At 35.1% G+C, this 11964-nt stretch overlaps 1 protein-coding gene across 1 annotated transcript in view; it reads right to left on the bottom strand.

Annotated features, from left to right (window-relative positions):
• The window catches only part of PIGK (phosphatidylinositol glycan anchor biosynthesis, class K), a gene marked incomplete at both ends in the record, with an annotated part of 13767 nt that extends 3065 nt beyond the window's left edge, over nucleotides 1-10702 (bottom strand). Inside the window, 7 exons of the mRNA XM_008942422.1 lie at nucleotides 2012-2122; nucleotides 2860-2977; nucleotides 3214-3310; nucleotides 3666-3777; nucleotides 4996-5131; nucleotides 8495-8586; nucleotides 10649-10702. Coding sequence (XP_008940670.1) covers nucleotides 2012-2122; nucleotides 2860-2977; nucleotides 3214-3310; nucleotides 3666-3777; nucleotides 4996-5131; nucleotides 8495-8586; nucleotides 10649-10702 — 720 coding nt within the window. The remainder of the gene's footprint in view (nucleotides 1-2011; nucleotides 2123-2859; nucleotides 2978-3213; nucleotides 3311-3665; nucleotides 3778-4995; nucleotides 5132-8494; nucleotides 8587-10648) is intronic.
• Nucleotides 10703-11964: the final 1262 nt, after the last annotated feature.

Genomic DNA, 11964 nt, shown 5'->3' with positions numbered 1-11964 from the left:
ATTTAAATCGTAGGTGCATGTGAAGAGAAGCTGTTTTAAGAGTGGTTGGAGAAAAGTAAAGACGTGATGGGATAAAAGTGGTGTAACAAATACACTTCTTCTAAAAAAGCAGACATCTGATATATCGGAAGACCAAACAACTAAATATTAGCTAATATTTTTAAAGCTAGTTAGTAAGCCACTTAACACATTATCCTGAGCTTGCAAAGTGTTCATTTAAAACAAAACAAAAAAAACCCACCAGACTTGTATAAGCAGTAGGTTTTTGTTTTTAAACCAGTACAACATTAACAGTGCATTCCAGTGCCAACGTACCCCCCATAACCACTGCCAAGTAAATGGGCTTACATTCTTACATAGACTAACTGTATGTCCTTCTGGAACTCATAGATGAAGCCCTGAATAGCACCATCTTGAAATCATGAGGTCACATTTGATGAACTACATGCATGTTATGACTCAGTACATGATCATCCTAAATAACGATGTATTTAGGTCTCTTCCCTTTCAATATGAGAACAGTAAGAGATGGATGGATGGATGATAGGGTGACTTACATGGCATAAAGATATTTACCAGCATGGGATAACTTCCCACAGCTCTTCCTGAGTATTTTGTGTATCAGCAAAAACAAAAAAAGGGAAAGTGTTTAGATATTTTCTCAAAAGAGCTCAAAAGCTAAACAACTTGGCCAGCTAACAAGTTTTCTACACTTTTCACAACTGGATTAACATCTAACTGGTTAGTCCAGTTATACCACTTCCAAGATGGTGTCTTATACAGCAGAAACCACATCATTTTCTTAATACTTTTTTAAGAGTAATTCATTTTCTGGTTTATAGATTAAAGTTGTGAAGTGCTGTTTGAGTAAACTGGCTAGAAGAAGATAATTAATCATTAAAGAACTTGCATATTCTTCTTTAATGAAATTTAAAGTTATCCCATGATCAGAGGTATTAAATTACAGGAGAGAATTTGATTTCCACAGTAGTAAAAGAATCTCAAAAACTTAGTCACTGAACCAATTTTGTATCAACATAAAATCTGTTAAGTGTGGGCTGCTTAGAGTGAATTCCACTACACATCTAGCAGCCAGGCTAACACCATCCTCTGTAGACAGAGGGTGGCATAGAACTTCAGAGCAACTGCTCCTTTTACAGAATGATTTAAAAGCAATGTGTTCTGGAAGTGCTGGTTCTTAGATCGTTGACACAGCATGTCAGGATTCACAGCTACAAGGCACCAAAGTATAATGTATTACTACAATGAAACTAGTACTGGAACAGGTATAAAGGGTTAACAGGGTAAATACAGTTATTTTTTATATCATCTCACCAGTGTATACATCTAACTGCCACTTCTAACAGATTTTGTCAAAGTTTATCTGCTTGTTCGTTTTTGTGGTTTTGTTTGTTTGTTTGTTTGTTTTTCCCTCCTGGTTCATACCCAAAAGCTACAATTAATATTTAACTAAGATATAATTAACTCCAAACACTGATGGGCTTGGACATATCTTGCTCTGGAGTTTAAGCAGATATACACAAAAATTAGTCTCTGCAGGTATTTGTGAATGCACACAGAATTTTAACTGTTTAACCACCTTTGCAAAACAATATCTACGGCTGCCTTTCCATATCTACAAAGTATCTGCTGTCCATTTGGCTTATTTTAGAAGCTTCCTACTATCTCTTTTCACACACAAATACTTCATTCTACTGAAATTAATATTTAATTAATACTTAATTCATTTTTCAATGAATTTTTAAAAATCCTGAATAATTTCGATTATTTTTTTTCTGTGGACAGCAAACCACTTTCACACTGAGGATAATCCTTGAAGTTACACTATGATTACATTCAATAAAGGGAAAAAAACCCTCCCTGGATAGCCACTTCTGAAAGAAACAACAGGAGAACAAAATGCATTTGGAGAACCCTATAGTCAAAATAAATCAGTTTTAAAACTGTTAAAATTGTTAGGATATGCATGAATATTGAGTGTTCTACTTACCAGGTCATTCATATTTGTCTGGCTGGCTGGGTGAATTTCTTCCAAGAACTCTAGCACATAGAACGTGTATCTGTCCATGAGATGAACGCCAATCCCAAGATCGGGTTGATGCTTAAAAACAACACACAGGAGTCACTGGGCATTTGCAGGAGAGAACTCAGTATTTAGGGAGAGGGAACAGGAAGTATTAGCATGTGACAAAAGTTAAGCATGGGGTTTTTTTATTAGGCAAATTATGCAAAGAAAATGACTAGCCATGAAAAAGCAGATTGATGCTAAAATCAATAATTAATTTTTCTCCACGTTTGCCAAAAAGCAGGGAACTCTCTCTTCTCAATGGTCCAATACAGATTTTTGGACTGCCCTGAGCTTCTTCCACCTTGGAAAACAGGGCTAGGAGAGACTATCTTACAGCACTGCACAGGTTCAAGTAATCCTGACCTGCTGGTGTTGGTGTAACTACAACCTCTCCCCTGTCATTCCTGTAATTCAGCTGGGATATAACTACAGCAGCTGAAAGGTAGCAGGTAGTTTTCTTCTATATCCAGCATAAGGAGTCCTAGGTTGAATATTCTCCACACGTATCTCTCATCAGTCTTCCCATAAAAAGACAATGCACAAAACTGGGCAGCAAGCAGAAATCCATCATTAACCTGGTTCTTTGGGACAGTGCATAAGAATAAGCAGGAAAAGTACACCTACAAGTTTTGTCAAAACCATACTTTGTAACTAAACACCTTACACATTCATCAATTACAAAGGAAATTTTTAGTTAAAAGTCAGTAAGACCTGTGCTTTTAACTCAAGCATTCTGAAAATTGTCTTCAGGATCACAAAAATCTACTTACTGATAAAGAATCTTCTCCTACTTGGCTGCTAGCCAAGGCCATTATGTTAGGTGAATAAAAGCGTTCATACATGGATGCTCCTTGACAAGTATCAATAATAAACAACAATTCATTGTACCTGAAAGAAATAAAACAGCCTTCTTATCCATGTCTCCTTAGACAATATATACATACTTTGCTTTATAGTTACCAGGCCAGCTACTCGGAACCTAAGGAACAGCAGAGTTCACACCAACTGATTGTAAGATGCAAGTTTAGTCAAAACAAAGCATTTGAGCAGCTGTAACTGCCAGTAAAACTCCAGGCATGTTCATGAAATACAGCATTTTACCTCTAAATAATGCTTTTTCTTACCTTCTTTTCTGCCACATTTGTTCAAAGGCATCAGCAAGTTCTACGTTTGTGATTTCTTCAGAATCTTGAAATTTCAGGAAACCATTTCCACCATGGCCTGACAGAAAAATCAGAATTTAGTTACATATGTAGGTTGAAGGAAAATATTCAGCCCGGTTGACCATTTTTCTAAAAAGGTAAACACACTTCTCTTTCTTCAAACAGACTTCAGCAGAAGAAAATATTAGTACACTAAGAACAGTACAAATACATCATTAAACTGGAAACTGCAATTGCTAAGTACTGCTTTACAGGTTTTTTTCTTAATTAGTATGACATGCTAAAAAATGAAAAGAATCCTTTTGTTGATCCTTTTGTTTGTTTGGACTCCCGATGGGATTTCATGCTTTCAAACAGGCCTATTCAACTGAACAACAAACAACAGTAAATTGTACACAGAAATCAGTAATTACCTGTCATATATATTAAAATATTGCTTCTGTCATCAGAAAGAAGACGCTTAGATCGCGGTGTGCTTGGTGGGATTCTTCCTGTTAATACACGCAAGAAATTTTCAACAGTAACCTATGAAGAGAAGCATAAAGTAGTTTTCTAAACAGAAAAATACTGATTAACAACTCTAAGCCAGGTAACATGCAACACTAAAATTTTATCTAACCAGATGTAACACTGTATGGTATAAATTACACAGACATTTGCTGTTTATGATCTCACTGCAAGTTCACAATCATATGGTACCTTCTACTTTATTCCACTAACACCACCCTGTTGCTTTATTATATCCAGGAAGATTACTACCATTATAATTTCTAGATACATTTTCATTGATCTGAAAACCTGTCAGCATACAGCTTTTTTCTGCCAAAGCTGCTTATGTACTCACAAAATGCTCCAACATCAGTGTGTGTTGCCATGGAAAAATAAAAGTTTAAATGCCCTCTGCAACTCAGAAAAGGAAAACTAAGCCAAATTTCAGTTACTAAGTGTTTGAGTGATCTGGTAAGATCTATCTGCATGGTGACTGTAAATCATCCTGTAAAAACTTCCTCTTCATGCAGAGGTACACAGCTCAAATGCTAGCAGCAAATCCATATTCAGGAAAAAAACAGGATAAAATAACATATCTCTACTTCAGGGTTGTATCTTCACGTCTTAATACAAAGCTTCAGAGAAAGAAAACATCTACTACTTAAGTATGCTCCTACAACCTTTAGTAGTAATTACATAGCACTATTAAACTATGCAAATGTCCAATTTAGGATCAACTGGTAAAGACACTGTTCGAAGAAATATTACACAAACAAAGAAGAGTGACAGAATACAGATTTCTATCTAGTAATTACTTTACAGTCGCGATTAGGTTACGGCTTTTGCTTTACTTCCATTAAAGACATGCCTAAGATTAGAAATTTAAGGAGGTTTCCCTAATAAACATTTCATTTGCACACCGAAAGTTTCAGTGATGTTGTTTGCAAGATGAGACACTGAACAGTCATTTCCAAAGAGACATTTCAGTGTTATGTGTGTATTCTTAACACATACAGGGACTTCCATACATTCTTTTAAATAATTCCATTATTTTAATTGCCAATACACATTTCTAGTATAATAAATGTCAATACAGAACCAAGTATCAAGGGGAGGTGGCATGTGTGTTTTAAACCTATCGGTTGATAAAAGTTCAGTCCAAAACCAGTAATGCGAATAGGACTTCCTCAGTGTTCACAGATGCTGTATGAATATTTAAACCAACCCTTAGTGATTTAATTAAAGCACAGTTACCTCATAGCTTCTGTAATCCACTTCCACATCATCGCCATAGACATTTAGCTCCATGTTTTTATGACTAAACACAGTAGCTGGTTTGGGATTTCTGGGATTACACGCCATATCATCTGCCAGCATCAGGACAATGTGACTGTGGAAGATAAGAAAAAAAAACATTTCAGCTGTTCTACTTTCACATAACAGTGAAACAGAAATTATAATAACACTGTCCATGTTTATAACAATAGCTTATAATATTAAGATTATTCCTGGAATTGTAAGTTAAACTTTTCTTACTTATATGCTACTTCTTTGTGGACACCCTTATTATCATAAGGATACCACACATGGAAATGCAGGTAGCTGTTATGTATCTACAGGATGAAGTTAGGCCAATGATGAGTGTGGGAATAGATGAAACTATCAACTTTACAATACAAACTTGCCTGCACTTAGGTTGGCAGAACTCTTTAAAAAAAAAACTGGAGATTTTTATGGGGCACTAAATCATTTCATGCAGCTTCACAGAAGTCCCAGCCTGTTTGCACAATCTCAAGCATATCAATTAAAAACATTCTGACAATTTTAGATTAAATTTGAGGAGCTCCTGAGCATTTCCCAAACTATTATATTACACCTGATACACTACTGTATGATTATCTGCATTTAATGGAAGTTTTCTGAGGAAAAAAAAGGGGGCTTACACCAAATATTTTGTCATCCTCACAGTAACAAGAAAAACAACAACCCAGTACCTCATAGTACCAAGAAAAAAAAAACAAAAAACAAAACAAAACAAACAAACAAAAAAAAACCAAAAAAAACCAAACAAACAGCACAGTATAAAGTACAAAGCTGTTCCAACTTGCATGCAACCAAAGACCTTTAAGATCTGAGTACTTCAAGAATAGAGTTATTCTTTAAATGCTGATATATTCCACACTGTGTTAACAAAAAAAAAAGGGGGGGGGGGAGGTGCTGTCCAAAAATAACATAAGCATAAATCCTCAAAAATAATCAAAGTAAATTATTTCAAAAGGAATAAAAAGTTGGCATAAATATGAAGCTCTAATGACAGAAGCTAGGGGAGTTTAACTGAAAAATTAAAAAAAAAAGAAAAATTTTAAAAAAGAAGGAAAATTAAGATTTTTTTTTCTCTACACATGCCCATCAATACAAAACTATTTTTATAAACAAGTATCATTAAAAGGGAATTAGTTGGAAGCAAGTGTTGAATATATGCCTTGCAGATTTACTGAGATATCCAGGTGTACACCCAGTTTCTGTATTATACTCAGAAGAGAATATATCAGACTAAGCCATCACTAGGACTACAGTTTAGCACTCTCATTTTTGATAGGAATATATCTATTAAAAAAAATAATCAATACACACTCAGTAAAACGTTCTGCATACAGACATGTCAGTACAAACATACAGTATGCATACCACGTGGCATTCTTAAAAGCATATGAAATATTGAATGTGGTTAAACACAACCACTGTGTAAAAGTGGTTCATACATGCAGTAAGACAATCTAGGTGTTAATTTGCAGCTTAACTGTTAAACCAAAGTAATCTAGCTATGTATTAACGCCATTTTCATGACGTAAAACATACTGCATAATTATTCCAGGAATCAAAAAGAATTTGAGGATTCATTTTGGCTTTATTTTAGCAAAAGTAATTGGAGCATTGTGTTCACTTGTCAATAAACCAGAGCAACTTACAGTTACAAAACCAGAAAACATTTTCCTAACAAGTTCTGTTGCTGGAGGACAGTTCTATTTAAATCACTAAATTGACACACTTCCATTTATGATCAGGCTATTCACAAACTCCTCCAAAAAGAAGCAAACCCAAGAATCATGACAAATCTTTATATTTAAGAGGTTATTTGGGGGTGGGTTGGCTTTTTTTGTCTTATCAATATTTTCAATGAAGTTTTGCAGCAAAGAGAGAAAAAGTTAGAGGAAGGAGTTTGTCTAAGGGAGAAAGGTGTTCAAATTCATTTAAAGCTACTATAAATAGGAAAAAAATAGGGTCTTTCTAGATCTTCTCTAACATCTTATTCTTGACCTTAGTCTAAAGCACTGTTGGCTTTTTGAGTTTAATTTCCAGATCCTTGGGTATGGATAAGAAATGGATCAGGCTACTGAACAACAGAAAACTCCAGCCAGGCTGTAGTTCTTGCAGTATTTTCTGAAAATGCTACCTATTTTGACCTTAATGGTGAAGATGGATGGATGCAGAGAAGATCAAAGTTCTCAGGCAAGGGGAAAACTAGTAAAAGAATTTCTAAGGTATTGCCTAGGGTGCCTACACTTCAAAGGTTATACAGCAGAGAAGACAGATGCTTCTGAACAATATGTGCAAAAGGAAAAAGCTGTATTTCTGTGACTTCCAGCCCACAGTGCTTAGGCAGTACATTCCCTTGGATTTGCAGCCCCCAAATGCTTCCAAAAACTATGTTTCAACATCCTCTCTTTCAAAGACCAAGTCACCCTTGTCTTTTTAAAAACACACACAGGAAACAAGATGATACTGCCACTGGATTCACAGCTGAGCAGTAGCTCAGTGGGGACTACAGTTACTAGTTTTGGACTTGAACAAAAAATCCCATACAAATTAAATCCAGTGGAATGTGCATTTTGCCATGATGAAGTGGGCTGTATTTCTTTAGGCAGACATGCTGGAGAAACTACTAGTCCTCTAAATTTACATCAAGAACCAGGATTAACAGGATTTCCATGGGAGCCTATGGATACACATAGCCTGTTACTCAATGGATGTTGGTGCCTAAAAATCAGTTCCACAGTTGTGGTACAAGTAAATTCCAAAACAGCTGGATGGAACTGTGCCAATACCCCTAGAATTCCAATAGCAATACAACTAAAAGACACAACAGTTTGTTCACCTTCCTAATTCTGTTACCAAAGAAGGGAGACCGTTTTAACTACTGTGCTATCACTAGAGAACCACAAGATGAATGGACAAAGCTTCTGCATTCTCTCAAAACATCATGCAAAATGAATTGCTCAAGGCTACTTTGAATATGTAGAAGCTGCTTTGTTCAGGGCCTTTAGTTTTGAGACTCTCAGTCTAGTCACAGATATGGAAGTCTTACATTTTAGTACACTTATGGTAACTGACATCTCCACACTGAAAGGAAATCAAAGTACAGCAAAAGCTGTATCTCAGAGTATTGTCATTGGTGAATGCATTTATCAGTTTTCACATTATGCTTTCACCAATTTACTAAGTGGTACATTTTAGTAGCCTCATGTTTTTAATCTAATTAGTCTACTCCAACTGGAAGCTTTATTGTATAACTCGTTTCTGTTCTTTTTGAACAGTATTGCTACATTTTCAATGCACTCATGTGATTGCATCCTTCCTTTTTACTGTTATACAATTGCACTGGGAAGAGAAATGTATTTTTATACCGCTTCAGACAACAAGAAAACTTTAATAGCACATTTTCAAAGAAGTGTATTCATCAAGATTCCCTTACCTATCATGAATGCCCAATCTCTTGACACTTCTGTATACTGAAAGAGTATTTGCCACATGACGATAATTAAACCAGAATCGAGATGTACACACCTTGAAGGAAAAAAAAAAAAAAAGGCAGTATATTAAATAGTGTAAAAGATATAAATTGGCCTGGCACATTGCATCAGAAGACCATGATTACAGGAATATCAACAAATGAGTAACAAAACAGAAAGAACATAGCAACACCATGAAACTCGTGATATAGCTATAAAAAACTTTGTTGTACCAAAGCAACAAATGTTGAAAATAGAAGTTAAAAAGAGTTCTTAACATACTTATTCATGAAAAAATTATCATAAAACCCAACTAAGTATAGAAAATGGTACTTTAGGGAATAATTCAGCAATAGTAAGTGTATAAGCTATTTTTTTTCATTTATCTTCTTCGTATCAGACAGAAGAAAAATCAAAGGAGGAGTTCTCATTTCAACAGCAAACCCATTCTGGGAGCATTCTTGCACACAAGCATCAGTGACTTCATGCAGACACAGGGGAAAATATAGTGAGGACGTTGGCATTCATGGAGTCAGATATAATAAATTAAGAGCTCTAACCAAGAACTGAACACAAATTCTCAAAAATCTCAAACGAGTTCAGGTTCTACTGTCCTAACAGGCAAAGGGTTGAGAATCAGACACTCCTGTACTTAATTTATTCCCTAGGTCAGGTATCATTTAATCTGTCCTCAAAACCCTCAAAACAATGAGATGTCAAAAAACTTCAGAGGCAATCTGCTGCAGTCCCTTACTAGCCTTTTCATTGTCCTTATGTTTAACTTCAGTTCACTATATTTTGTTTATTCCACACCAATGACAGCAATCCTCCGTTGGAGACAAATTTTCCTTTGCTTTTACAAGTCTTGAAACAGATAAAGGAAGAAGCATTTTAGAAGAGGTGATTTTAAAACAAACAAACAAAAAAACCATCAGGAACAAGCATTTAAGATTTTTTTTTAATGGGAATAAGTCCATAAGAAAGGCAATTTCAGCAAGATTTAAAGCTCTGAAGACTAATTGTGGCAAATCTAGCTGTAACATTTGAAGGTGTTATCATCTGTCCTCTTTCTCCATTACCTCCCTTACAGCACAGTTAAAAATTTGTCTGTGTTTTCAATATAGCTATTCACACTGCAGTATACTAATTCAAACTACTGATGAGGTGAGATTCCAGTAGGATTCCAGGCTTTAAATGCCTGACAGCTGTAAACCCCTCCCTATTTTACTCTTTAAAAAATTACTAGCAATTGTTATAAAGCTTAATCATGAACTGCAGAACCATAATCAGCACATATTCTGCTGAGGAAAAGAAGTATAGCTCCTTGGACCTATTTTTTCCTACCTTCTTTGCATGTTTTTATGGGTACTAATAAAAATAACTATTTTTTAATAATGTCAAAGTAGTACTTGACACTTAATTAGCTCTGAGTTTGTACATTGTAGAATATAGAAATTACATTGTAGAATATAGAAATTATTCCTTCTAATTCAATTAATTACTGTTAACTTTCCTTTTATATTGTTCAATTTTAGTATCTGGGAAACAAACAGCAGCTACTGAGTAATTACAACAGTGTTCTGAAACAAATTAGTCATTAAGACCTGAATTGTGATTAAGAACCAATTGTGCGGCATGATTCAAATCTAATAAAAGATTCATGGAAACAAAATAGGATAAGAACAGTTGAGCTAAACATTATGTTGCCCAATTATTTTTTTTATTCTAAACCTGTTATCACAAGTTAACAGATTGAGTAAGAACAAAAATCAGAAATAAATTGTACCTTTCTGGTCAAAGACGTATACTTCACTGATATCAGAATTACACATTTCAATATGCAGTACACGAATTTAGCTGTTTTAATGCTATCAGAACTTTATTAATCCTGCCAATAAAGCTAGACATTTTGAGTGCCTGAATGGCACTCTTACTAAAAAGATAAATTTATTATAGTGTAATAAATTTGCAGACACAATTTCAAATTTATTAATTTCCAAGTGTCTGCATTTCCATTTCTTTCAAATGAACAGAACTCTTCAGTGACTGTTGGAGTTATGGCTCATGACGAAAAACTGTCAACTTTATTTGAAGAAAACAACCTGAACCACGCTTACCAAAACTGCCCAGTTATTTGTATGTCCACTTCTAAAGAAATGTTCTGCTTGATCCTGAAAAATGAGAGAAAATATTAGATGCTTTCCAGTAATAAGAAATGACTGCGCACGTTTTTGTCATTTCCACAATACAGCGTTCAATGCACCCGTATACCAGACCTTAACAATGAATATACCTCACAAAAGCTTCAGGAGAGGTAGTTTTTCTTATTTTGTTTTGCACATTTCAGGACAGTTAATTGTTCCAAATCTTTCCCTGAAACTTACTAAATAACAAAGGAAAGAGAACTATTAGTCACTTGCAGCTTAGTTATGACAGAAAGCTCACACATCTCTACTCCAAAGGACACTTCAAGAACAAAATGAGTTATTGACCTTCAGTTTCTTCCTCTAATGAGGGAAGGGGTTTGGATTAATTTCTATTTTCATTGCTCCTCTCATCTTCCCCAAAGCAGGTAAGTGTACCTGTAATTTTAACCCATTTTAAATCTTCAGTGGTTAAATTTATTTTCCAATATCAGGAGCTATGACAACAACAAGCTTCTCATAATAATAATAATATATAATAATCTGTATTATCCAGTTTTGACTATGGTTTGCAGAGGAGAGGGCCCTTTTTATTTAACAGATAGCATAAATCAGGACACAGAGAAGGGATCAGATTTCATAGAGATAAGGGAATGAGTCTGTGACATGGTAAGAATCCAGACTTGCTGATTCTTAAGCAGATCGTTTAGCTTTCTGAGGGATACTGAGCTGATACCTATGGTCTTGCACAAAGCACTCAGCAACAGCAAAAGCGTTTGCTGAAATCTATGTAAAACATACTGTACTTCAAGTAACAAAAATTTATTTAGTAATTAGTACAAAAACTCTAAAATATTTCTATTGGCTATTTGCTGTCCTTATTTGTTGTTGACAATTACAAACATAACAATTTGTTAATAAAACAGAATTCAAAAGCAAACAACACTCCAGATGCAGTGTGGGCACCGTGCAAACCACGTAATTGCTGAGATATGAAATTACTCACACTTGGAAAAAAAAAAATAGCAGCTCCTTCAGGTGAGCCCGGGCAGCTCGCCCGCAGCCCTCCCTGGTTTTTAAGGAAGGGTCAATTCACACACATAACTTAGTCAGCAAACGTCCGGGAAAGGAACATAAAACACCAGCTCGTTAAAGTTACATTGCGTAGCCAAAGAGAACCGAGTTTCAGACGCCTGCAAATGTATTAAAGGACAATTTATTTATTTTTTTGTTTAACTTCAAGCAGTTTTCTCAAGTTACAAGTGCCTGAGAAGCCACGGAGCTCCTGA

This window comes from Merops nubicus, unplaced genomic scaffold (assembly GCF_000691845.1).
Source record: "Merops nubicus isolate BGI_N331 unplaced genomic scaffold, ASM69184v1 scaffold39066, whole genome shotgun sequence".
Taxonomy (NCBI): Eukaryota; Metazoa; Chordata; class Aves; order Coraciiformes; family Meropidae; genus Merops; species Merops nubicus.
This window is presented reverse-complemented; position numbering and strand designations above follow the sequence as displayed.